This window comes from Pseudoliparis swirei, chromosome 9, assembly GCF_029220125.1.
Source record: "Pseudoliparis swirei isolate HS2019 ecotype Mariana Trench chromosome 9, NWPU_hadal_v1, whole genome shotgun sequence".
NCBI lineage: Eukaryota > Metazoa > Chordata > Actinopteri > Perciformes > Liparidae > Pseudoliparis > Pseudoliparis swirei.
The window spans coordinates 21228537-21254771 of NC_079396.1; the positions used below are offsets into that span (position 1 = coordinate 21228537).

At 43.3% G+C, this 26235-nt stretch overlaps 1 protein-coding gene and 1 long non-coding RNA gene across 2 annotated transcripts; both read right to left on the bottom strand.

Moving 5' to 3' along the window:
- Window positions 1-457: 457 nt before the first annotated feature.
- On the bottom strand, window positions 458-1613 carry LOC130199345 (uncharacterized). The gene is made up of 3 exons (XR_008832809.1): window positions 1440-1613; window positions 1136-1290; window positions 458-529 (listed from the first exon to the last, which is right to left on the bottom strand). It is a non-coding gene; the product is annotated as an uncharacterized LOC130199345 (long non-coding RNA).
- An 18070-nt stretch (window positions 1614-19683) lies between these two features.
- On the bottom strand, window positions 19684-21951 carry LOC130199766 (acidic mammalian chitinase-like). The gene is made up of 4 exons (XM_056423510.1): window positions 21914-21951; window positions 21327-21358; window positions 20942-20968; window positions 19684-20723 (listed from the first exon to the last, which is right to left on the bottom strand). Exons 2-4 carry the CDS (start codon window positions 21349-21351, stop codon window positions 20359-20361), a joined length of 417 nt encoding a protein of 138 aa, XP_056279485.1. The 5' UTR covers window positions 21352-21358; window positions 21914-21951; the 3' UTR covers window positions 19684-20358.
- Window positions 21952-26235: the final 4284 nt, after the last annotated feature.

The window sequence follows — 26235 nt, forward strand, 5'->3', positions numbered from 1 at the left end:
GAGCATAAATGAGCCCAAGCAACATGGCACATGCATGCGCTACTGATTGCAAACCATTAAGGACCTCTACACCATCGATCACAACTCCAATGTCGTGTGGCGGCTGGAGGCAATCCTCCTCCTCCCTGAAGACAAACACTGCCATTTTGCACTTCTGAAGCTGGGACCAAGCTTCATCCTTCTGAACAACCTGATAAAAGACAAAACACTTATTAAAAAAGTTATTCTGATGAAACCAGTTTCTGATGTACCACAGCTCCGACCGCTGTGTCCTCGGCGGTGAACAATATATTTTGCTGCTTGTTAAGAGCGACAGCAGTTGTTACAGCTATGAAAAATTCATATCATACGGGAAATTAAAACCGGTATACCGCCCAGCCCTAATTTAATGTTTTCTTTTGTTTGAAGCGTATGTAATTAAAGCAAAACTACTTCCCAGATAGTCCTTGATAAGGTTGTCCCCATCTTCCCCAAGGTATACAATCAGGCACTTAAGCAGACACACTCTTTTTAGATTCACCTCAAGGCTCTAGGTGAAAGCACAAACACACAAAATTATAAAAATGCAAAATGATGCTGTCCAATTTGAACAATTCACTGTAGACGCAACACTATACAATGCATAAAATGGGCACTTGGAGTTACAGTAATAGTGATTTAGGGCTGTTGCGATGAAGGAATTTCCCCTGATTATCGACTCAATAGTGAAAATGCAGAATTATTGTTTTTATTTGATATTACTCAGAAGATCCAGATTTAAGTGCTATGTAAATAAACTATTTTAGGTACTTGTATTAGGTACATTGTTGGCTTTTAAATGACAAAGATGACCGTTTTAATAGTAATTAAATACCTAATTATTGTTAAATGCAGAACACAGAAGGGAAATGAGATTCAGACTTTGATTTTTTTTCCAACTCTCGATAATGAAAAAAAAATTTAAAATGAAATGTGCCACACTCACTTGATATGCGGTCGGATGGTCAATAGCAATATTGCACTTTTTGCAAGACCCTAATGTACACACACTTTGAGCAAACCATTTAAAAGACCTTTGAAACTAAAACGATTAAGGTAGTGCATCGGTCAACAGGTAATCTCCGACTCCAAAGTCGTAAACAATGCAAGTACATACGTGATCAATAACTTTCAGTATGTTCCGGGTTTTCTCTCCGATAACTCCTCCTTTTTTTTGATGATCTCCATCAGTCTGCCGTAGTGCTTGTCCAAGGCAGCGAGGAAGCGCGGTTGAAGTGGCACAGTTGTAATTCTTGTAAATTCAGCATTGATCTTTAAAAAAAAGAAAAACATGCAAATGGTATAAAACATTACGTGATGCATTGCAGATGTGTTGTGAGTTTTTTAGTAGGTTTCTTATAATATAAGAAAATATTGTTTACTTTACAAGCCACCACTGACTTATAGAAAAAGTCACATACCTCATCCACTGAGAACAATGCAGGCCATCTCTCTTTCAACTCTTCCACTCCCAATTCCTTTTCCACAATTTCTTGTCTTCGCACTGAAAAAGTCTTGTCCATTTTCGACTTTATCACTGTACGATTGTTTCTCTTCTTCACCTCACTTAAAAGTGACAGTCTCTCATTTTCCAATTTGTCTGAGGTCGGCTTTGTACTTAAACATCTCTTCAGCTACTTTTTCCAGGATATCTGACTTTAATTTAAAACTCATTGACAATCTTGTCATGTTTGACCTATGCACTGCATTTCCTGTTTCTAACTGTAATTCAGTTTCGAAAGAGAATGTTGGTATTGGAAACACTCTTGGCCACAACTGAGTTCTTGTAGAGACGGTGCTGGAGGGTGAGGACAGGAGCTCTGTGTCATCTGATTGGGTACACATCGACTCATTAGAGGCAGTGATATCAAATCCTTCGCTGCAATCATCAGTTATTGGGATGACCTTGACAGTTGTCAAATCCTCAAGTTCTGCAGTAGATGTCAAGTTCACGAGTGCATCTCCAAAGTCTCTGTCTTTGTACTGCAGTCTAAACGTTCCATTTAACTCACACTGTTTCCTGACTTCATTCAATAGCTGCTCCATTGTCTCTGGAATTCCATCAGGCAGAATGAGCTTCCTGGTGTCATCAGAATTCAGGATAACTAGCAACTTGGCTGGCCTTTTCCCTGCCATGTCAGCCCATCCAAAGGGATCTATTAAAAAAAAGAATAAAAACAGTAATATTAGTGTCATAACATTGGCCATAACATCCAATTCATATTCACAAATTCATTAATATACAACCTTCTGCATGAATGTATCTATTCAGCGAGATGAGGCGCTGTCCACCAACTATGTAGTTTGACTAGAGTTATTGTTATTAGTCTGATCACACCATCCTGAACATCTTCACATACTGTTCAATAATTCAAAAGATGGAAAAGGCAAAACGGTTTCTACAGTTTGAAACAAAAAGAAACAGTGATTTCCTGTATTGCATGATTATCTACAATTCAGTCATGCAATGATCATCTTTTAACTTTAGTATTTTAAATATTGTTTTAAGGATATATACAACTATAGTAAATGACTTAACATTTAATGTATTTGTTTATTGTTTGGTGAAATCTATTCACATTACATTGGGTGGGTAACTTCTTGATATTTGTTTTGACTGCAAGTTATTTGTGATTAAAATTGTACAAATATGATAATAAATAAATATTGCAAAAATAGAAATGTAAAATGAACCTGCCATTACAATGTAATGTCCACTACATTACAATTTGTTTGAAATTACAGACTACATTCGTAAGTATACATTTGTGGTAAATTCAAGGTATTCTCTGAAGTGCTGCAATTATATTTTGGGTTTATCGTTCCCATTTAAAAATACATGAACATGTTCACAGTTGTCATATTGGGACTTACAGAATTCAGCAATATGGTTGGGCGGCTTTAGCTCAGTGGGGTAAGAGGGCCGTCCTGCAACCGCAGGGTTGTGGGTTCGATCCCCGCTCTCCCCATTAGTTGCAAGTCGAAGTGTCCTTGAGCAAGGCACTGAACCCCCAGTTGCTTCCCGGGCGCTTCACCGCAGCCCACTGCTCCTTAATAACTAAGGATGGGTTAAATGCAGAGAACTAATTTCCCCTTGGGGATTAATAAAAGTGTATATTCTTATTCTTCTTACAATTTCGGACTGTTACGGGACACAGCAGTAGACCTGTAAACACAAAGGAAAGAGAAATAACTTTTGTGACAGTTGGCACGATCCATAATTGTCACTACAGACACCAGGGTTTTTCCTGCATAGAGAAAATTTGGGCGCGCGCCTAAGCCGTTTTCCCGAACGCCTATGACCTGTGTGTGTGCATCACGGCTGAGCGAGGCGCGCGCCGGCATCGGAGCTCTGGCGCGTGCGAGCCGGGGGGCGGGGGGGGGGGGGGGCTAGTGAGACCCGTGTGCGCGCATCACGGCAGAGCTTCGATGCCGGCACGCGAGCCCCGAGAAGTGTTGACGGGGGACCCAGAAAAACCCTGGACACATGTATTAATTAGGCTTTAGACATACTGACATACATATTTTAATTATTAACTAAAAACCACAGGCTCCAAGCTTCATTTGAGTGTATAATGTGTGGTATTGGAAAGAAATTAAGTTGTCCCCACGTTGCGAAAGTAGTTACCTCCTGAACAGAAGCCATGTGGTTACTAGCGAGCTAGCGTTAGCTAACGTAACGTTAGCCAACATTACGTTACGTTAGCGAACACGTGCGAAATATATAGACAGTTGTCCATTACGCCACTAACAATACCTATGCATGGCAAACACATGTTCCCTATAAAAGCTCACGGTACGTTCGCTAAAAGGTACCGTTAGCGCGTGTTCGCTAACGGTACCGTTAGCGAACACGTGCGAAATATAAACAGTTGTACATTCTGCCACTAACAATCAATATGCTTGGAGAACACAGGAGAGCATAGCGATTGCTGTGGCTCTGTAACCATGTGGGCTGTGGATGCCCAGTAGCAGGCAAACAGCTCCTAAACTATGATTTTCATAACGAGCGAGCTAGCGTTGGCTAACGTTAACTTACGTCAGCTAATGTTACGGTACATCAGCCAACATTACGTTACTCTAGCGAACACGCACAACATATAGACAGTTGTACATTCTGCCATTAACAATGAATATACATGGAAAACACATGTTCCCTTTAAAACAACACAATTTAGAATTATTACCTTGTTTTTGAGTTGCCTTGAGGGTTTTCACTTCAGGCGAAGCGAGGTAATGGCCGACATCAGAACACAGACGAGATGCGACTTCATATGGTCACGTGGTAGTCACGTGACATGTAAACCTCTGGTCTAAAGTGAAAATATGACTTTTACCTAAAATATTGCTTTTAATTTAGTCTATGGGGAGTTCTATTTGCTTTAAGGGAAAGTGAAAACAACTTGTTTAAACCGGAAACCATGATTTTAGATGAGACCAAATAAAAAATGCACTTTACATGAATGACACAGTTGTTTCACTTTTTTCAGTGCTCTATGAGATTGAAATATATGTAGCAATAAAAAAGAAATCAATGAAAAAGTGGTTTGTAGGATCACATTTAAAGGTATACTTACGAATGGTGAGAGAAGCACAATAAAAGTTACTCTTTCTGTCATCAAGTCCCCTCAAATGTGTTTTAATATCCGACGGGGCATTTATTTGAGTTCTTGTGAGTATTTCGCCCCGACATGCTCCGCGGCGCTCACGAGCCCTCCCCCCGCCGCGTTCCTCCCTCCTCCGCACAGGTCTCCTCGCGCCACCAAACGGGTGCACCTCCTTCTCCTCTGACCCGCAGCACCAGACACACAGGTCATGACGGTGTTTGTCCCCTGACGTTGTTTTGTGATAAATCAACCACAATATTACGCTGCTGAAAACATGATGTCACAACTGGTCTGACGTTTCCTAAAAAAATAAATAAACAAAAACTCACGAAATCCGTGATTTCAAAGCCTCGTCCAGCTGTTTACTGATGTTAGTTATGTTTAGAGAATAGAGAGAGGAAGAGAGAGGAGAGAGAAGAGAGAGAGAAGAGAGAGAGAGAAGAGAGAGAGAGAAGAGAGAGAGGAGAGAGAAAAGAGAGAGAGGGAGAGAGGAGAGAGAGAGGAGAGAGAAAAGAGAGAGAGAGAATTCTTATTCCGTTCTATTTAACGGGCTAGTCTAGGATTTGCGTGGCCAGACTGAAAACAAATCATATGGCCTCTCTTGTTCAGAGGTCCGGGCTAAATGCGGAGGTGGCCGTATACGGCCCGCGGGCCTTAGTTTGAGGACCACTGCTCTTGGCTGTTGATGTCTATCAATATCGCTCATTTTGAAAATGACGTAAGAGGGCAATACGGATCCGTATCAGACCAGCGAGGAGGGCGATACGTGGCTGGCATGACGACCCATTAGCCAATCAGAACGCTTGTACTGTTGTTGCTATATAATAATTCATCTTTATTCATGAAGAAAACGTAAGGTAGCTGTCTGATGCTGCCCAGAGGAGACGCAGGTCGAGGACAGCTTCATCAGTTCATTGCTGCTGATGCTTCAACTCTGTCAGAATTCTTTTTTGGCATTGGGTGCCCTTTTTTTTTGGTTTGAGCACCTGCCCCCCAAAATGTCTGTGCACGTGCCTGAACATGACCAATAGTTTTACATAAAGTGAGAGTTACAGCCATTAATCAATCCAGGTCTACATCTGTGTTTGCTTCATTCAATAACATGTAGTAAAAAAACACTCCATTTAAACACACAATCAATAACAACACTTGTCTTTCCGGCATGAACAGTTCAAAGTGGAGTCTTTACCTGTAGTTTCTGGCCAGTTGCTAATAGATTTTCTGAGATAAACAAAACAAAAAATGATTATGACATGACGTACGGTATGTCAAATACACAAATTATTGCGCATTTTAATACGGGTAGATGAAATCAAGCATTCTGATTGGTTGAGAGTGATTCAAGAGGTGTACTTTAATCAGCCATAATGTCACAGCTGTTTACATTTCCCTGAGCATTCCATATCAGTGCTCACTCAAAATAACAATCACGGTAGATTTTGTGCGAGCGTTAGTTGTCAGTTCAGCGTGACAGTTACAAACATGTTTCATGCGCACTTTTATATTTTGGGGGGAATGACTTTAGATGAGTAGTTAGCAGAAGAGGATACTTCAGGTGCACGTCGTGCTACCATAGAGAAGAAAGAAAGTGAGACCTATGAAATGTTGCGCAACGGAAAAAACACTGTCAGACAAACGAAGTGGGCAATGAACTGCTTCACCAACTGGTGCGAAGAGAAACCAGTAACTAGACCCGAAGACCATAACCATAGAAGGTTTTATTGAAATACTGCGGGGTGATTTCTATGGCACTGTGCGCAATGTAAAGGGAGACGACAAGGGGGTCAGCAGTTACGTCCGAACGTTGAGTCGGTGCTGGTGTTTGATGAAGCGCGTTCACGTCCGCAGACAATGTTATTGTTGGCGTTGTAAAAACCTCTAGACGTCAGGGACACGACAAAACAAAGTTCGGTAAAGTTGGAAAGATATTTACAGATTCGGACTGTTGCTATGCAACAGACAAAACATTTTCTCTCGGCTACTGAAATGCGATACACAACGTTTGGTGGCGACAACTATTTTGTGCTAAAAGGCAGCTTACTATTTACTTACAATTCATAATGTCGCACAAAACCGTATTATGAAAGCAATAAGGTACTTGAGGCAGTACTGTATCGTCAATAATGTCCTTTTCAAGGGTTTGCCGGCCCTCCGCTGCGCGTGGGACCTAACAACACCGTTGAAGCGGACATTATTGATGACAAAGTACTGCCTCTGGCACCTTATTGCTTAAGTAAGACATGCACAGAACAAGGCTAGTTGCCTTTTAGAATTAATGAACAGAATGTAATACAAACTGATTATAAATTCCAGGACAAAAGCAGACCCACCTCACACCCAATTTTCTCGAAATCCAAGCGTGTGAGCTATCTGGCAGTCATTTTGGGGTTGGTTGTGGTAGAAGTTGTGAGATAGTCAATGCAATTTCAGTATTTGCATACCAAATTTGTTTTCAGTGTTGGATGTAGGCGAGCTCTTTCATCAGCTCAACTGTATGAAAATGCTTGTCATCAGTGTTGTATTGCCCTTTGCTCTGCCCATTACAGAAGTTACCAGTATGTGTCCTGGTAGTTTTAGTAGTCATGGTTTTTGTGGTGTTGGTAGTGGTAAATATGTTTTGGATAATCAATTGCTGACATTTCATGGCAGAGATGGACGTAGTCTTTTCCATCAGAACAGCCTTAAAGAATGTGGGTCATCAGTGTTGCAGTATTGCCCACCGTTTGGTCCATGACAGCGATTTCCAGTATGTGTCCTGGTAATTTGAATTATTGTGGTTCTGGTGGTGGTAGTGGGATGTATTGTTGGATGGTCACAATAATCGCAGTATTGGGTTCAGACTAATTTTGTCTGAAAGCGTAGGATGTATGCTATACTAGCCTAATCTCACTCCTCTTCCATTGAGCCTTCAGCTAGGCTTCTTTGAAGTCATGTCAAGGTGCGGCTGCCTCAATAACAGAGCGCCATATTGACTGCTCCCATGTGACAAGATCAATTATCTCGTGATGTGGTTTTTGTAGATGGCATTAGTCTGGCATCCAACACAATTGTGAAGAATGTCAATGTTATCTTTGTTCCCGACTTGCCCTTTAACTCCCACGTAAAACAAATAGTTTTCAATAGCTGCATTGTACACTGACCCAACGTTTAATAAATCAGGCACACCCAATTTAAAGCGATGCAGAAAAACTGGTTCAAGCCTTTGTTACTTCAACAATAGATTACTGCAATGTGTTATTACCAGGCTGCTCTAATACGTCTCTTAAGTTCCTTCAGTTGATCCAGAATGTTGCAGCTCGTGTACTCACAAAAACCAAGAAAAGAGATCACAGTCCTCCTGTATTAGCTGCTCTGCACTACCTGTAAAATCAAGAATCACATTTAGATTTCTTCTCCTCAACGACAAAGCCATAATTAGTGATTTACCATCATATCTCAGAGAGCTTGCAGTACCATATTGCCCCACTGGAGCGCTGCGCTCACGAAATGCGGGGCTACTGGTGGTTCATAGAGTCCTAAAAAGTAGGATTGGAGCCAGAGCCTTCAGTTATGTAAATATCCGACTCGGGTGGAGAGAAAGTCCTGAATCCAATGATGTATAATAAAGTATTTAATGATAAAGATGATCAACAACATTTATGGCCCCCAATCGAGGCCTGTCCAGGATTTCACTGGCTATAAGTAGCTACTCTGCTAAATAGTTACTTTTGGTCTTGTCCATGCAGAAGGACATTATCACCCAGAGCAACGGTTTTGGCGAGTTAAATGCTCTTTCAGCCACTGGGCTTAAGGCATCTCAATTGGTTAGTACGGCAACGTGCAATACCTTTCAACAACACAGCATGCTACTGGCTAACCGCTTCATGGGGCGATGCTTCTGCTAACGATAATTAGTCTCATGGTGAGATATTTCCCATACTCAGTGGTGTATGGTATGTAGGGTGTATAGTAACAAAGTACTTTGACTGTACGTAAGACATTTTTTGAGATATCTTTCATACTTTAACTCAAGTAGTGTTCTCATAAGTGACTTTTACTGGAGTCAATTTCACATAAGGTATCTTTACTTTGACTGAAGTATTGCTTTTTGGTAATTTATACACCACTGCCCCAACTTCTGCTTTTCCCACTTCCAGTGTTCCGCCTGGAAACAGCTGTTTTTACAATCTTCAAGGGAAGCCTCTAACTATGCCCTTATAGTTAGGGCTGTCTCAGGTTTGCCGTTGTCCAGCCCCTATGCTGCTATAGGCCTATAGCCTGCTGGGGGACATCTTAGGATACACTAAGCTCCTCTCTCCTCTTTTCATTTTTTTCCCTAATGGACGAATTCACGTCTCTTCATTGCACATTACGAACTACTTCTTTCCCGGAGTCCTTGTGCCTTCTTGCCTTACAGCAGTGGTCGCCAACCCGTCGATCGCGATAGACCGGTCGATCTTGGAGACGTTCCCTGTCGCTCTCCAAAATGAAATGAAAATAAATTCAGAAACAATTTGTTCCTCATTCTCGATCCTTTTCTGAAGTGTCTTCTGAAATGTTTTCTTCCTGACTGCGGAAGATCGACGTCAGAAAAGATCTCTGCCTGATTCATGAACGCCTGAAAATGGGTTTTCTTACATAGCCGTGTTCTATTTCATCCTTTCTGACTGCCAGAGGCGGTGCTTAGCACTGGATTTATTCCGTCTCGAGCATAAGCAGGTCGAGTCTTAATGACAACAAAGTCACATGTGACCTCGGATGACCCGCCCACTGGGTATAAGTTCCGGTGTCATCCCGAGATCAGTCCTTTTTCATCTTCTCGCAAACGCAGGCTAACGGAATCTCTAAGTTAGCATCAGCTAAAAGCTGAAGTTGTACAGAGGTTTATCTAAAGCTCGTCGCGTGGAGCCTTGCGACCAACTGGTCGGAGTTGCGATCCCTCGCCCTCCAGAGGCTGCGACAAGCTTCCCCTCGGAGGGGGAAGACGACGCGTTTTCTTACTGCTGACTATCGAGTCGGGCCGGAGAACGCAGCAGGTCTACCTTCGTTCCTCACCAGGACCTCCATCGCGAAGCGTCAATCGGGTGAGAGCGTTCCAATTGTTATCAATGGTTGCAGTTTTTCACAATAGCAGAGCGCGCTCGGTGTTGCTAACTGTGTGCGAACGGGAGTATCTCCGCTCGGCGTCGCAGGCTGCGACGCGGGCGTGACCAGCTCTCTGTAGCTACTCGGATAGGGTGCGCGCTGACCTTGGTGGCATCGCCGCCAGGCAAAGTTAGCAGATTGCTAACTCGGGCTAACGGAAGCCACGCTAATTCCGACAGCTGCCTCCGGTCCTACAGGACCTGGGTCACAGTAGCGGAGTGCTACTGCTGCGACCCCCAGCAGCCACAGCTACCGTACTAGTGAGGCCAACGGTGGCTCAATCCTCACTAGATGGGCTGTCTCCGTCCTGCCCCTCAGGACCTGGGCCACAGTAGCAGAGTGCTACTGCTGCGACCCCCAGCAGCCACAGCTACCATACTAGTGAGGCCAGTGGTGGCTGATACCCTCACTAGACGGGCTGTCTCCGTCCTGCTCCTCAGGACCTGGGCCACAGTAGCGGAGTGCTACTGCTGCGACCCCCAGCCACTACAGCTACCATGCTGGTGAGGCCAGCGTCCGCGCTCTACCCTCACTCGACGGACTGTCTTCGACCCGTTCAGGGTCCCTCCAGAGCCATGGCTAAATTTAGCCCTGTTGACTGTAGGACCTGCATGACTCCTCTCCAGCTCGAGGATGGCCATGACCTTTGCCCCTCTTGCCCCTCTTGCCTTGGCCCTCTTGCTTTGCCCCTCTTGCCAAGGGTTTGCCGGCCCTCCGCTGCGCGTGGGACCCAACAACACCGTTGAAGCGGACATTATTGACGACAAAGTACTGCCTCTGGCACCTTATTGCTTAAGTAAGACATGCACAGAACAAGGCTAGTTTCCTTTCAGAATTAATGAACAGAATGTAATACAAACTGATTTTAAATTCCAGGACAAAGGCACACCCACCTCACACCCAATGTTCTCGAAAGCTAAGGGTGTGAGCTATTTGGCACAATCGTTTTGGGGTTGGTTGTGGTAGATGTTGTGAGATAGTCAATGCAATTTCAGTATTTGCATACTAAATTAGTTGGCAGCGTTGGATGTAGGCTGAGCGATTAAACATCTCTTGTTCCACCTGTTTTGTGATATACATGCCTAAAATGTGCCTAATATTTCTAGACTGAAATAATATCAACATTATAATTATTATAACTGAGGATTTTTGTTGTTGCCTATTTTGTGGTGCCCCCTCAGGACTCGGTGCCCTACGCACAGCGCGTAGTGAGCGTTATGGGAGCGGCGGCGCTGGTAGTAGTTTATAGCATGCCGCTGTTAAGAGAGACGCGTACGTAAACCGATTCGGTCGCCTCGGGTGGGAGACGGAAAGAAAAGTCACGCCGCTTATTCTCGTGTAGGGGAAACGGGTGAGGAAAGGAGAGTGGGGGGGGGACGAGACGGGAGAGGAAAGACGGGAGAGGAGAGAGGAAGGTTCGAGGTGCGAGTCGGCTCACACCGTTTACTTTATTGAGGGAGATAATCGTGCTCTAAGGACAGACGTGTAGCAAACTGTCGTAAAACCACGTCGGCGACGCCCAGGCGCAGCGCTTCACCGCGCGCTGCTAACCTGTCGCACTGGAGAGGGCGCGGGTCCACGGGTCACGATGCCCGACCTCTCTTCTGACGATCACCCCGGTCACGGTATCCTCGCCTTGCGCTTCGAGGGGGAAAGAGAAACTCGAGCGAGGGCGAAGACCGAGTTAAGGGGGAGGGAGGCGGAGTTCAGTAACTCCCTCTATATGATTCTGCGACCGTTCGGGCCTGATGAGCGACGCGCGTGCACCTCGACAGTGGTGGCTGCTCGGCTTGGCGCGCATCACCCCGAGATGATGTCGGAACGATCTCCGCGGAGAGAAACGCTGGGTATTCAATTATCTGGTCTCAGCCCAACACGCTCGAGGGTACCAGGCTCGTAGAGCGGCTGGCGGGACACTTATTAATATTCTATTTTTAGGACAAACTCCGCGACGAGGACTTGAGTGTTACGAGTGACTCTCTTGGTCCCAGAACCAACCCCGGCTCGGCCGAGAGCCGGAGGTCTACCAGCTGCAGCGATATCTCTCTTCAGTACAAAATGTCAGTTACAAGTGTGTGAGGAATCAGTATGTGCCCTGAGTAACTGAGGTCAGTGGGTGTAGCCGTGCAGATGTCGCTCAGACTCACCTCGGGGGCTGCGGGGTCCGCTCTCGGGTCTCCGCCTTCGGTCTCCTCGGTGAGTCGACAGGTGAAGAAATAGGTCTCGCACAAAAAAGTAGGTCCACAAACCGAATGTAAAGTTTTTAAGACTGCAAGGCAGCAAGTATTTTATTCAAAAAAAGAAAGAAGAAATAAACAAAGTACAATTACAAGTGAGTTCCCTCACGGAAGCCTGACGCAAAATCACAACAACTAAAAAAACTCTCTTTTCTTATTCAGAAGAAAATAAGAAAAATAGACAAAGTACGTCAGGCGTCCGTGAGTTCTTCACGGACGCCTGACGTAAACCACAACCCATGAAAAAAACCTTTTTTTCTCAAAAAAAACTCTCAAAAAACTCTCTCTTTTCGTCACCTTTATACCCTCTGGCCCTTCCTACTTTTACCGGACCTCCGTCCCCCCCCCAGGGTGCTGATGGGGGGTCATCCCCCCCCCCCCCTCTTCCTGAGAGGTTCTGGGGGGACCCTGGCCCACATCAAAGAGGAGCGCCGTTGTTTTAGCTGGTGTAGATGAGCTGGGTCACCTCTGTGACCTGTCCCCGAGTGTCTCATCTTATCGATCAGGCATTTAGGTCCCCTCTTTACAGCTCCTTTCACACTTGGTGAGACTTCCCGATGCCAGTGACATCAAACACACTCTAACCGGGGGTCAGGATACAGAACATATGGGAGACATAGATTACATTATCATATCAAAGAACATTGATCTTACAGGCAGGTTAACAAACATGAATCCAGGCTTGTGTTTATTCACTCCGCCGTAACATCACCTTTGGGCCCATATGGTTGGGCTACGGGCTCCGAACACATAATTAAACAAGTCTTCATTTGAATGTCACAAGAGTGGCCATGTTTACCTCTCGTGTCGAGCCGGTTGTAAACGCCTCCGCTGACCCCTCAGGACCCCTGTTCTCTTCGCACCTGGCCCTCTGCGTATTGTCCTAGCGATGGCCTCGACACTTTTATTTGATCTTACAGCCACTCTCCCCGTCGGCCTGATGGACGCCTGGTTGCTTTCCTGTTGTTGTCTAATTGAACTGGGGTCACCTTTGATCTGTTTTATTACTAACATTCCGCGTTCGATTCTTCCCGGCCTGGTCCACGGATCCCCTTGCTAATCCCAGAAAAATTCGCATTTATTTGTCCCACTTCTAACACCGCACAAACAACAATGAACTAGTGGAGGCGGCAAGGTGCTCCGTGTTGCCAGATTGGAAATGGTGAAGGATCGTACCAAAGGCTCAAAATGGTCGTATTTAGAGGATAATTATCGTGTATCTGGCAACACTGAGATCGGTCGACCAATGACTGTTCTCTCTACAGTCAGAGCTCGCGCAAGAAGGTGGAACGTAAGCGAGATACCATTTCCAAAACTTGTAAGGGGTAATAACTAGTTTGTGAAAGACCCAGAGAAACACAAATATCCGACGAAGCAAAATCCAGGACGTTTTTGGAATCCCTGCCGGACGCATTTTTTAGGTCTCAGAAAGAGGACATGTCTGGGGAAAAGAGGACGTCTGGTCAGCCTACATTACAGAAGTTACCAGTATGTGTCCTGGTAGTTTTAGTAGTCATGGTTTTTGTGGTGTTGGTAGTGGTAAATATGTTTTGGATAATCAATTGCTGACATTTCATGGCAGAGATGGACGTAGTCTTTTCCATCAGAACAGCCTTAAAGAATGTGGGTCATCAGTGTTGCAGTATTGCCCACCGTTTGGTCCATGACAGCGATTTCCAGTATGTGTCCTGGTAATTTGAATTATTGTGGTTCTGGTGGTGGTAGTGGGATGTGTTGTTGGATGGTCACAATAATCGCAGTATTGGGTTCAGACTCATTTTTTCTGGAAGTGTGGGATGTATACTATACTAGCCTAATCTCACTCCTCTTCCATTGAGCCTTCAGCTGGGCTGTTTTGAAGTCATGTCAATGTGCGGCTGCCTCAATAACAGAGCGCCATATTGACTGCTCCCATGTGACAAGATCAATTATCTCGTGATGTTGTTTTTGTAGATGGCATTAGCCTTGTCACAGTTTAGCTCCACGCCTTCCTTTTTGTTATTGTTGTTTTCATCCTGTCACACCATCTCGTCAATCCAACTCCCCTCAGCTGCCTCTGATCACTCCCTCGTTAGTCCCTCATTCCCTTCACCTGGTCCTCACGCCCTTCTCACCTGCAGAGCATCCCCTCATTAGTCCCTCACTATTTAGCTCCCTCACTTCCACTTATCCTCTGCCAGATTGTCTTGTGTTTTCGTGCCAAGTTCTCCAGCGTTATTAGAGTTTATTCCTGACCTGCCTGTTCTGACCCTGCCTGCCTGCCCTGACCTCTGATTCTCTGCCCTGCCCCTTTTTGGACTTGTTTTCTTCTTCGACTGATCTCCCGGTTTTGACCCAGCCTGTTTCCAACCAAAGACAGTCATCTTTGTTACTCCTGTCTGAGTCGTGCTATTGGGTCCACTCTAATAGCGTCGTGACAAGCCTGGCATCCAACACAATTGTGAAGAATCTCAATGTTATCTTTGTTCACGACTTGCCCTTTAACTCCCACGTAAAACAAATATTTCTCAAGAGCTCCATTATTCACCGACGTAACAATTAATAAGTCAGGCACACCCAATTCAAAGCGATGCAGAAAACTGGTTCAATCCTTTGTTACTTCAACAGGTTATTACCAGGCTGCTCTCATACGTCTCTTAAGTTCCTCCAGTTGATCCAGAATGTTGCCGCTTGTGTACTTACAAAAACTAAGAAAAGAGATCACAGTACTCCTGCATTAGCTGCTCTGCACTACCTGTAAAATCAAGAATCACTTGTAAAACTCTTCTCTTAACCTACAAAGCCTTGATTGGTGATGCTCCATCATATCTTAAGGAGCTTGTAGTACCATATTGCCCCACTAGAGAGCTGCTCTCAAAGTTCCTAGAGCAGGGGTGCTCACACTTTTTCAGCACGCGAGATGGGGCGGGGTGAAAATTACTTTTTTTTTGTTGCTCCGTCCCGATGCGCGCACTCTGCGGCGCGCGAGACGGAGAGCCGAGAAGTGTTAACTCGACACGTAGAGACAGAAATGACATGCTGTTGTGTAGATACGATCAACAACAGACAGCTGTTTAATAAAAGAACAAAGACGTGCTATAGAGAAAATTTCAGGGGGGCGGGCCAATTTTTTTTAATGTCATGCGATCTACCATACTACGCCGCGATCGACTGGTAGGTCGCCACGATCGACTGGTAGGTCGCGATCGACGTATTTAGCACCCCTGTCCTAGAGTCTTAAAAAGTAGAATGGGAGCCATAGCCTTCAGTTATCAAGCTCCTCTTTTATGGAACCAGCTTCCACCTTCAGTCCGGGAGGCAGACACAGTCACCTCATTTAAGAGTAGACTCAAGACTTTCCTCTTTGACAGAGCTTATACTGTAGTTAGGGCTGAATCGGGTTTGCCCTGGTCCAGCCCCTGGATATGCTGCTATAGGCTTATAGACTGCTGGGGGACGTTTTAGGATACACTGAGCACTTATCTCCTCTTTTCTCTCTCCTTATGGATGAATTTGTATCTCTCTATTGCACATTACTAACTCTGCTTTCTCCCCGGAGTCCTTTTGACTTCACGTCTCATAGGGTCGATCGAACCCAATGAGACGTCATAAATCCTATCTGCCTGATGGATCAACTAGGTCTGGATCGTGGAATATGCCTGCTACCAACTACGCCACTGCCCTGTTGAGACTCCGCCCACTGTTGAGACTTTTCCCACTCCTCCTCTCTACCTCCATCTGCCTGATGGATCGTGGAGGTCTCCATCGTGGAATATGCCTACTACCAACTATTCATACACTCTGTCATATTCATTGAATGTATTTTAACTCTAATTCTGTCCTTCTGTACACATTACATATATCACACCTGTCCATCCTGGAGAGGGATCCTCCTCTGTTGCTCTCCTGAAGGTTTCTTCCCTTTTTTTCCCCGTGAAGGGTTGTTTGGGAGTTTTTTCTGATCCGATGTGAGGTTTTGGGACAGGGATGTCTATGTGTACAGATTGTAAAGCACTCTGAGACAAATTTGTGAAAATGGGCTAGAAAAATAAACTGAATCGAATTGAATATCTGTCGAGCACTGCCTCCAAATACATCTTCACATAAAACAATGAAAAGCTTGATGCTCATACGCCCGGCCTAGGGGAGCCTGAGTATAACGTACGGAGGGGTCTCCCCACCTCCCAAATTAGGACCAATGCTGCAGTTTATAATGAACAATGGATGTTTAATGTGCACTCTGAGTCATACATTCTTCCGGGTAAGTCTGGCCCAAAATAATAAACAAAACAATCCCTGCAAAGCATCCAACTTCCCTCGACCACAAAAGAAAGTACAGATGTCTTACCTTTCCCCCTATCAGAAAACAGGATGAAACAGGGTTAAACAAAAAGGGCTCCTCACCCCTACCCTTTCTAAACCCACTACCCACAAATCTGTATTGTGTCGCATAGCCCCGGTTTGAAGCTGGAGAGAGAGGGCCCCCTCAGGTTCCCTCCTAAGTAGCCATCCAATTACCTGCAACGAAAGAAAAAGCACAGGGCAAGGAACAGAAATATCTCAGCAACCCCCTCAGGTAAGGGAGGTGAACAACAATAAGGTTGGGCTTTTCCCCCCTGACGCTCTGGGTCATAACACTCAGTCAGTGCAACGTTTACTGTAGTAAGTCTAAGGAACCTTAAGGTTAGAGGTTAGATAACCAAGTCTTTAAGTTAGTCCAGTCTTAGCGGTGGATTACATGATTTGTCTTACATGCCTGTTACATGCACTCTGAGCCACGCATTATTCTCTCTATTTGGAAAATCCTCATCTGTGTTGTATCGTCTGACAATATTGAGTTTTCCACTTTGTTTTTTGGGATGATAAGCAGTGTGGGATATATGGCGTTGATGTGATGGAAGGTGACACCGGGATAACTTTCTATCTGTATCTGTGGGTTTCTAAATGTCGGGATGGGGGAGAGGTTCGAGTCCCCAATGATCAGGGTTGTATTCCGTACCTCCAGCGACCGGTTCTGTACTTATCTAAAAGGTGTCTGTGGTCCCGTCAAGCCCCAGCTGGAGTTTGAGGACAAATCAGATGTTAGGAGTGAAGTCAGCTTGTCACTTTTCATTTCTCCTTTCATAATCACGGTTTTATTATCGACCTCATCGGGCTCAACGGCACACAGCTCTGTGGCGCTCTCTGTTGTTGGTGTGGAGTATCTGCAGATGGAGAGGATGACACGTTGTTACTACATGGGAGAGTAACGCCCCTTAGGCTTATAGGCTGCTGGGGGACATTTAGGATACACTGAGCACCTATCTCCTCCTTTCTCCCTCCTTGTGGATGAATTTTCATCTCTCTATTGCACATTACTAACTCTGCTTTCTCCCCGGAGTCCTTTTGACTTCACGTCTCATAGGGTCATCGGACCCTATGAGACGTCATAGATCCTATCTGCCTGATGGATCATCGAAGTCTGGATCGTGGAATATGACTACTACCAACTATTCATACACTCTGTCATATTCATTGATTGTGTTGTTACTGTGTTTTAATTTGTGTGTAATGATTCCTTCTGGTCACATAGCATCAATTGCACCTGTCCATCCTGGAGAGGAATCCTTCTCTGTTGCTCTCCTGAAGGTTTCTTCCCTTTTTTCCCCATGAAGTGTTGTTTGGGAGTTTTTCCTGATCCGATGTGAGGTTTTGGGACTGGGATGTCTATGTGTACAGATTGTAAAGCACTCTGAGACAAATCTGTAATTTGTGAAAATGCGCTATACAAATAAAACTGAATTGAATTGAATTAACGTTGCTGAGTGTGTGAGAGTTATGAGTTAGAAGTTAGTAGTCAGAGGGTAGTCATAGTTTGGAAACATAGAGAAATGTTTTTTTAATGCCCCTAAAATATTTAGGAATATAGGCTATTTGCAGATGTGAAAATTGTACTTTATAAAATCCATAGATTTATTCAGGAAGAATACTTGATTGTCTGTATGTAGTCACAGATGTCCCCAATTAATTTTCAGGACACTTTCCTCACAATGTAGTAGTATTTTCCGCTTAATTGATTAAGGAGTGAGGTAACATGTCACATACTTAGAATATAATCCAATTAAGCCTCATCTCTTTCCAAGATATGCATTTTAATATACATGTATATTCTTCCACTAACCTTGTCGTCGCTTGCTTCCAAACTCTCTAAAATCTTGTGCTGATACTGTTGCTCGCTAGAGCCAAACATCAGAGTATATCATTTCAAATGTTTATAATATCAATTGTGTCACCCAAAAACACAGCAAGGTAGATTTAATGGGTTACTCTAGCTAGCCTACTACACTTAGGTTATCTGTGTTTTCCCCCATTTAAATAGTTTTTCCTCCAGCTAACTTTGATCTCTTCTAGAGCAGTGTCTGACGCTGGCGCTCGCACCCTGCGCCAGACACTCAGGGGCAACATTGAACCATGCGACATTAAACCGTAACTCCTTGACCGTTTGTGCTATGAGCGTAATTCCAATGGATTCTGAATATTCACGTTGATATGCGGTACATAACGGTAATAGTACAAACTAGTGGCGCGATTTCCCCTGGGGGAGGGGTGGAGGTGAGCAGAGCAGGGGACCAGCAGGAGAGAGTGTTTGAGTGGACTTTTAGTGGAATTTTGTTTGTAGATAATTATTTTGTTTGTAGATATGTTGTAAATAATACAAATAGTATTATTTAATTCTCAATGGCCCATTCTGCTGTCCCCACAAATAAAAAGAAGGACACTGGGAAAAGAACAGGCAAAAGGCCAGCCTGGAACAGAAACAGTGTATTATAACAGTGGGTTTTGTGTTCAGCTGGACAAGAACTGCTTCAAGGAGCTAAAAACAATCTCTAAAACACCTGGACATTTACCAATATTACCGCCTGTAACATTGACACTGAAAGCTACAGGAAAAAACAAATGTTTGAGAAGAATAGATTTAATTTCATTCTTGTAATGTCAACAGTTGATCTTAAATGTTATCAAGAGAAACCTGATGAAAACTTTCTTTATTTGTGTGTTATTATACAGTGTTTTAAGCATCTATTAGGAATCTTGTGCCAAATTAGGAAAGATACATTTTTCCTTAAAAAAATCTAAAGAATTTGCACAAAGACCTTTTCTGACACATTTATTGTGTAAGAAATGAAACAAAGTACCAGGCGACCTGTCACCATGAGAGCTCTAGAAAGGTCTTAAAAAGAAAAAGTGCTCCTACTGTGAACTGTTTTATACCATACAGCCTTAACTATTGTTACAATTACCTTGTGTTACAAAGTCAGAGCAGCAAGTACTGGTACATGTATTGAACAATAGTAAGAGTTTCCTGAGCATCTGTGACACTCACTATGGAGACAGAATGGAGCGTGTTTGCAGCACGATGAAGCACTGAAGCTCTATCGCATGGGATATTAGTTTTTCTTTCTTTAAATTATAGGATTTAATGTGTAATTGCTTTCTGCCATATTGAAAGAAAATAGCTTTTTACTTAAACTTCGAACACATTTTCGGCTTTTATTTTTCCTTGTTGGGCTTAGGCTTAGTCATGCGTCCTGAGGAGAATCTCTGTGACATAATCATGACATTGGTTCAAAAAAGGTCAATATTGGTTTTTTTCGTTTTTTTCAAGAGCAGATATGCAAAGAGCGGCCAATACAGAACCAAACATAGTTCAAAACCATCAAAAAATGTGCAATAATAAGTCAGTTATAATTGTGATATTTTATTGATTCATTGTTTCACTATTTTTACACCGTAATATTATAGCGCAGCCAATACAGAACAACCAAATGAAGATCAAAACCCTCAAAAAATGTGCCATTATAAGTCTGGTATATTTGTGCTATTTTATTGTCCATTATACAGGAAACACACCCATATGATTAAATACACCAACAATGACAGAATATGCAACATATCTGTCATAATGTAAAACAAAGCCATTCACTAAATGCTAAACCAAAAAAACATAGAGAACACACCCTTACGATTAAATATAACAACAATCACATAGGCCTAATTTATTAACAACAATCATGAAGTTAAGTAAGGCATGTCAGATAAATGAGCAGAAACAACTATTATATAACTTTTCATTTCAAGCCACAATGAAGAATCACAGGAAGTTGGACATTTAACAGAATGTGACTGTCTAAATAAGTTGATTTGCTTTTGGGAGTTGTAGAATCTGTAGTGGAGGTTGTTGTTTTTGTCGTAGTGGATGTGGGATGTAGCGACTACTGAATCTTTTATGCACCAAATTGTCTGGGAATTTTGGGATGTAGGCTGTTCTACCTACACAGCTGTAATAACAATGTCGGTCATCAGGGTTGCAGTAGTTCCCATCTTTTCTACCGTGACAGTATCCTTTAGGTGTACTACTTGGGTGAAGCAGGATAGTCACAGGCATCTTTGGATACACTATACACCAAACCTGGTTGGCATGTTTGGACGTAGGTTTTTCCAGCTACACATTGGTAAAAAGAATTGTCGTCATCAGGCTTAGCGTAGTTCCCATCCGCTTTACCACTACAGAATCCTTGTACTGGAATGCCAGATTTATCAGGATAGTCACAGGCATCTTTGGATACACTATACACCAAACCTGCTTGGCATGTTTGGACGTAGGTTTTTCCAGCTACACATTGGTAAAAAGAATTGTCGTCATCAGGCTTAGCGTAGTTCCCATCTGCTTTCCCTTGACAGGGGTTTGCAGGAGCTCCTGTCGCAAGGCCAGGTAACCCTACAATAATTATAGTCAGTTATGTGTTAATAGCTTTCTGAAAGAGCACATATTTTCACTCTGCATAACACACATGTATACATGTAATAAAAGGGGGTTACATTCAAGATAATGGCATTGAATCCATCTCTTGCTGGTTTTCCAACAATCGTTGAGTTAAGGACATCATTTATTGAATAGTAAGACTTAATTATGAATTATTCATGTTCTAAACTTACCCAAGCTGGCGATGATCACGCAGAGACCTTCAAAGTGACAGACTGGTTAGTATCGGGTTCAAACTCATATTAATAGGGGACTATACCCCAAAGTGAGTTCAACATACCCAGGCTATGTTTTGGTTATCTGGTTAAACTAACCCTAACAACCGCAATCCCATTAAGGTGGTGATCAACTCTGTAAATCAACCCAGGGTTCCTTAATCTGGTTATGAGTGTGTTCACATAAAAAGGGGCAGTGTTTGCAGCATCTGACTAATCACAGACATGGACAAGTCTGCCGTCAGTATGAGTTAGAAGTTTACTTGGGAAGATATCATTGGAGGTAAGTTAGCACATTTGTTTTGACCCTTTAAAACACATTTACTTGATCGGCGTGCCTTACCTGCAGTTAGAGTGAGCTTGCACATCGTGTCACTATTTGGGAAAGAAGAAAGAGAAGCATTTGATTAAAATGCAGCGGAAGAAATATGAAGAGAATTATTAATAATAAAAATCCTCAGCCTGAACTATTATTTATAAAAACAAACCACACAGATTAATAAAAAAAATGCTATATTGTGTTGATAAAGAGGGTCAGTTTCATATTCTGTGTTTGTTCCAGTACAACGCAAAGGTTTAATTAAAGTATTGAAACAAAATATTCTTGACATATTTCACACAAGTGGTGTATTTTTCCATAAATGATGTAAGCAACAGCCACTGATGTAGTAAACCACCACCAAAATACTTAAGGGATATTCTCCATTCTCACCAAGATAAATATTTAAATTGTCAAATATAGTGAGAAAGGAAAAAAAAGTACAATACAGCTATCAAATGTCAAAAGTATCATTATAGAGTCAGAAGTATAAGCTGGTACTCAGCATCCCACACATGCATTATCCCTCTATGAGATTGAAATATATGTAGCAATAAAAAAGAAATCAATGAAAAAGTGGTTTGTAGGATCAAATTAAAAGGTATACTTACGAATGGTGAGAGAAGCACACTGTCACTACTGGGACTGATGTCTGATAGGTGTCTGATAGGTGTCTCACAGCGATGCTTTATATGGGTAAGCAACTGACGAGGTGTGGCAATTAAGTAGGGCACGATGTTCCATTTTTGAAATAGTACACTGATGGACTCTGGCACAGAATAAAAGTGTATGTCAACATCCAGCTACGGTAGCCTCGGGGCAAAAATGCATTGTTGATGACCGACGTCAGAGGATAAAGACCGGACTGGTAACTCTTATTACCACTAATTACAATAGAGGTATTCAGAAGAGCATCTCAGAACGCATAACATGCTAAACCTTAAAACATAAGGATTAAAGGAGCTTATCTTCAACCCATATACTTATCTATCCTTGGATAGATGGAGGTTGCCAGGCAGAGGGTCATATCAGCCCAAGGCTGGTCTTGTGCATTGAGTGAACCGGTGTCCAGCTTGAGAGCTCATGTGTGTCACTGAATGTGTGCATTTCTTAAAGATAACATTTTCTGCCTCCATTTATCCATTCGCTATAATAGGTTTGATTAACAAACAAAAAACTCTGCTGTAGAGCACTGCATCTAAATACATCCTCACATAAAACAATGAAAAGCATAATGCTGAGTCAGTTTGACATTTCCTTTATTAAGTCCAAGGAACCTTAAGGTTAGATGAACAGGTCCAGCCTCATAGCACTCAATTTAATTACAGTCTTTAGAATACAACTATGGCGACAGCAAATAATAAACATGACCAATAGTTTTACATAAAGTGAGAGTTACAGCCATTAATCAATCCAGGTCTACATCTGTGTTTGCTTCATTCAACAACATGTTGTAAAAAAACACTCAATTTAAACACACAATCAATAACAACACTTGTCTTTCCGGCATGAACAGTTCAAAGTGGAGTCTTTACCTGTAGTTTCTGGCCAGTTGCTAATAGATTTTCTGAGATGAACAATAAATGATTATGACATGATGTACGGTATGTCAAATACACAAATTATTGAGCATTATAATACGGGTAGATGAAATCAAGCATTCTGATTGGTTGAGAGTGATTCAAGAGGTGTACTTTAATCAGCCATAATGTCACAGCTGTTTACATTTACCTGAGCGTTCCATATCAGTGCTCACTGGAATATGCCTACTATGAACTATTCATACACTCTGTCATATTCATTGAATGTGTTTTAACTCTAAATCTGTCCTTCTGTACACATGACATATATTACACCTGTCCATCCTGGAGAGGATCCTCAACTGTTGCTCTCCTGAAGGTATCTTCCCTTTTTATCCCCGTGAAGGTTTGTTTGGGAGTTTTTCTGATCCGATGTGAGGTTTTGGGACAGGGATGTCTATGTGTACAGATTGTAAAGCACTCTGAGACAAATTTGTAACTTGTGAAAATGGGCTAGAAAAATAAACTGAATTGAATTGAATATCTGTCGAGCACTGCCTCCAAATACATCTTCACATAAAACAATGAAAAGCTTGATGCTCATACGCCCGGCCTAGGGGAGCCTGAGTATAACGTACGGAAGGGTCTCCCCACCTCCCAAATTAGGTCCAATGCTGCAGTTTATAATGAACAATGGATGTTTAATGTGCACTCTGAGTCATACATTCTTCCAGGTGAGTCTGGCCCAAAATAATAAACAAAACAATCCCTGCAAAGCATCCAACTTCCCTCGACCACAAAAGAAAGTACAGATGTCTTACCTTTCCCCCTATCAGAAAACAGGATGAAACAGGGTTAAACAAAAAGGGCTCCTCACCCCTACCCTTTCTAAACCCACTACCCACAAATCTGTATTGTGTCGCATAGCCCCGGTTTGAAGCTGGAGAGAGAGGGCCGGCCCCCTCAGGTTCCCTCCTAAGTAGCCATCCAATTACCTGCAACGAAAGAAAAAGCACAGGGCAAGGAACAGAAATATCTCAGCAACCCCCTCAGGTAAGGGAGGTGAACAACAATAAGGTTGGGCTTTTCCCCCTGACGCTCTGGGTCATAACACTCAGTCAGTGCAACGTTTACTGTAGTAAGTCTAAGGAACCTTAAGGTTAGAGGTTAGATAACCAAGTCTTTAAGTTAGTCCAGTCTTAGCGGTGGATTACATGATTTGTCTTACATGCCTGTTACATGCACTCTGAGCCATGCATTATTCTCTCTATTTGGAAAATCCTCATCTGTGTTGTATCGTCTGACAATATAGAGTTTTCCACTTTGTTTTTTGGGATGATAAGCAGTGTGGGATATATGGCGTTGATGTGATGGAAGGTGACACCGGGATAACTTTATATCTGTATCTGTGGGTTTCTAAATGTCGGGATGGGGGAGAGGTTCGAGTCCCCATTGATCAGGGTTGTATTCCGTACCTCCAGCGACCAGTCCTGTACTTATCTAAAAGGTGTCTGTGGTCCCGTCAAGCCCCAGCTGGAGTTTGAGGACAAATCAGATGTTAGGAGTGAAGTCAGCTTGTCACTTTTCATTTCTCCTTTCATAATCATGGTTTTATTATCCACCTCATTGGGCTCAACGGCACACATCTCTGGCGCTCTCTGTTGTTGGTGTGGAGTATCTGCAGATGGAGAGGATGACACGTTATTACTACATGGGAGAGTAACGTTGCTGAGTGTGTGAGAGTTATGAGTTAGAAGTTAGGGTTAAGGGTTTTATTTTCAGTATTAGTGTTGTCAGAGTGTATAGTCATTGTTTCTCATGCTATTTTGGGTTGTGTGTGTGCCAGCAGCGTCGTTGTAGTGTTTGTAAATGTATATGGATTAATTGTTTGAGTTGTGATGGAATAGTGTCTGAATGTAGTTCCTAACCAGACAAACTAGTGAAGGACTCAGGCTCCCACCTCTGTGCTCCCCAGAAGTGGTCCATTAATGTTTCCTTTTCTGTTCCTGTGAAAGGTTTGGAGATCCACTCTGAGCTCTGGACGGATGGGGGGTTTTGGTTTGTGGATGAAGGTAAGTACTTTACCCAGTATCTCCAGCTCTGCGGGGCTGAGGGAAAGTGTTGGAGTTGGACTGCACACACCACCTGGACAGGACTCACTGGAAGAAATAGCAACAGACTTTTACTTTAAATCTATAAAGCGTTTATTCAAAATCAAGATACAAAATAGACAATTCATGCGCATGGACCCAAATCCAAACCTGTCACCAATGGCTTCAGGGCAGGAGCAAGGGAGCGGTGTCTTCTCATTGGTTCTTGTTGCCAGCTCCCGCCTCTGTCGTTCCTTCATTGGATGTTGTGGCCAGCGCATAAATGCATATATTTAGTAAGGGGGTTGTAATAAAATAAAGAAATGATTCAAGGTCCTTCTTTTGAGAAGGACTCCTGTCCGGTCATTCATTAATGAAGGTAGGGTGCTGGTTCCTCTCAGATGGCTGACTGGACAAAAGGACCGAATCATTAAAGAGTTGAAAGAGTGTGTGTGTGTGTGTGTGTGGCCATACGTGACTCTAAGGAGAGAAACGGCCTCGTCCTAATCTTTCTGCCCCGGTGAGGTCAGGTGTGTGATTGCCCTTTCCTAACCTATGAATATAAAGAGCTTCTTTGGTTGTTGACCACTTCTAAGCTATTCGTGATGCGGGGGACGGGGGTTGTGCATAGAACTTCCTTAGAGAATGTCACCGTTATCTTTATGGCGATCAGCCAGTTAACAGAAGGGCTCTTTTGTAGATGCTTCAACATTCCTTCAGAGCTTCCCACCTTCCACTGAAGTGTGAACAAGGAGGAGGGGGCTAACAGAACCCCACCCAGCGTCACTGTTATCTTTCTTTAGACCCGTCAGATACCAGAGTGCTCCGCTGGAGATTTTAACTTCCATTCAGTGTCTTCCATCTTACACATAATATTTATGCAAACAATACTAGGCTATGCTAAACTAGAGTATATATTCTTTACAAATCCCTCTTTTCACATCCGCTGGATGTGAACCCTTACTCCGGGAATATTTATTTCCCTTTCCATGCCAGATCTTCATCTTGGCCTGGCCGCACTGAGCGGCTACGTGCCTCGGTCTGAAAGAACTTTATTTTCTTTGCCAAGCGCCTATGGATCTCCCTGTCCCCGGCTTTCTCCCTAGCATTCGGTGGGGGAAGGAGAGGGGCTGCTTCCCTCTCGTCTCGCTCTCGCTGTGCCCAACGGAGAACCGGAGGGGAAGAAGGCGGGTACTGAGGCCTGCTTGTATGGAGCTCAAGTTAATTTTGTGACACGCTCTCCCATTCTTTCATCCCATAGAAAGTTGGGGCTATGTCAAAGGGACAGGGAGCTCCGGTACACATCACAACATCCATACCCAG

Bases quoted from the DNA above. Each gene is read 5' to 3' on its own strand.
- LOC130199766 (XM_056423510.1), bottom strand. From the start codon at position 21,351: ATGTGCAAGCTCACTCTAACTGCAG. The intron at 20,969-21,326 runs GTAAGGCACGCC...GTCACTTTGAAG, and splicing joins CAAGCTCACTCTAACTGCAG to GTCTCTGCGTGATCATCGCC. The intron at 20,724-20,941 runs GTAAGTTTAGAA...TAATTATTGTAG, and splicing joins CGTGATCATCGCCAGCTTGG to GGTTACCTGGCCTTGCGACA.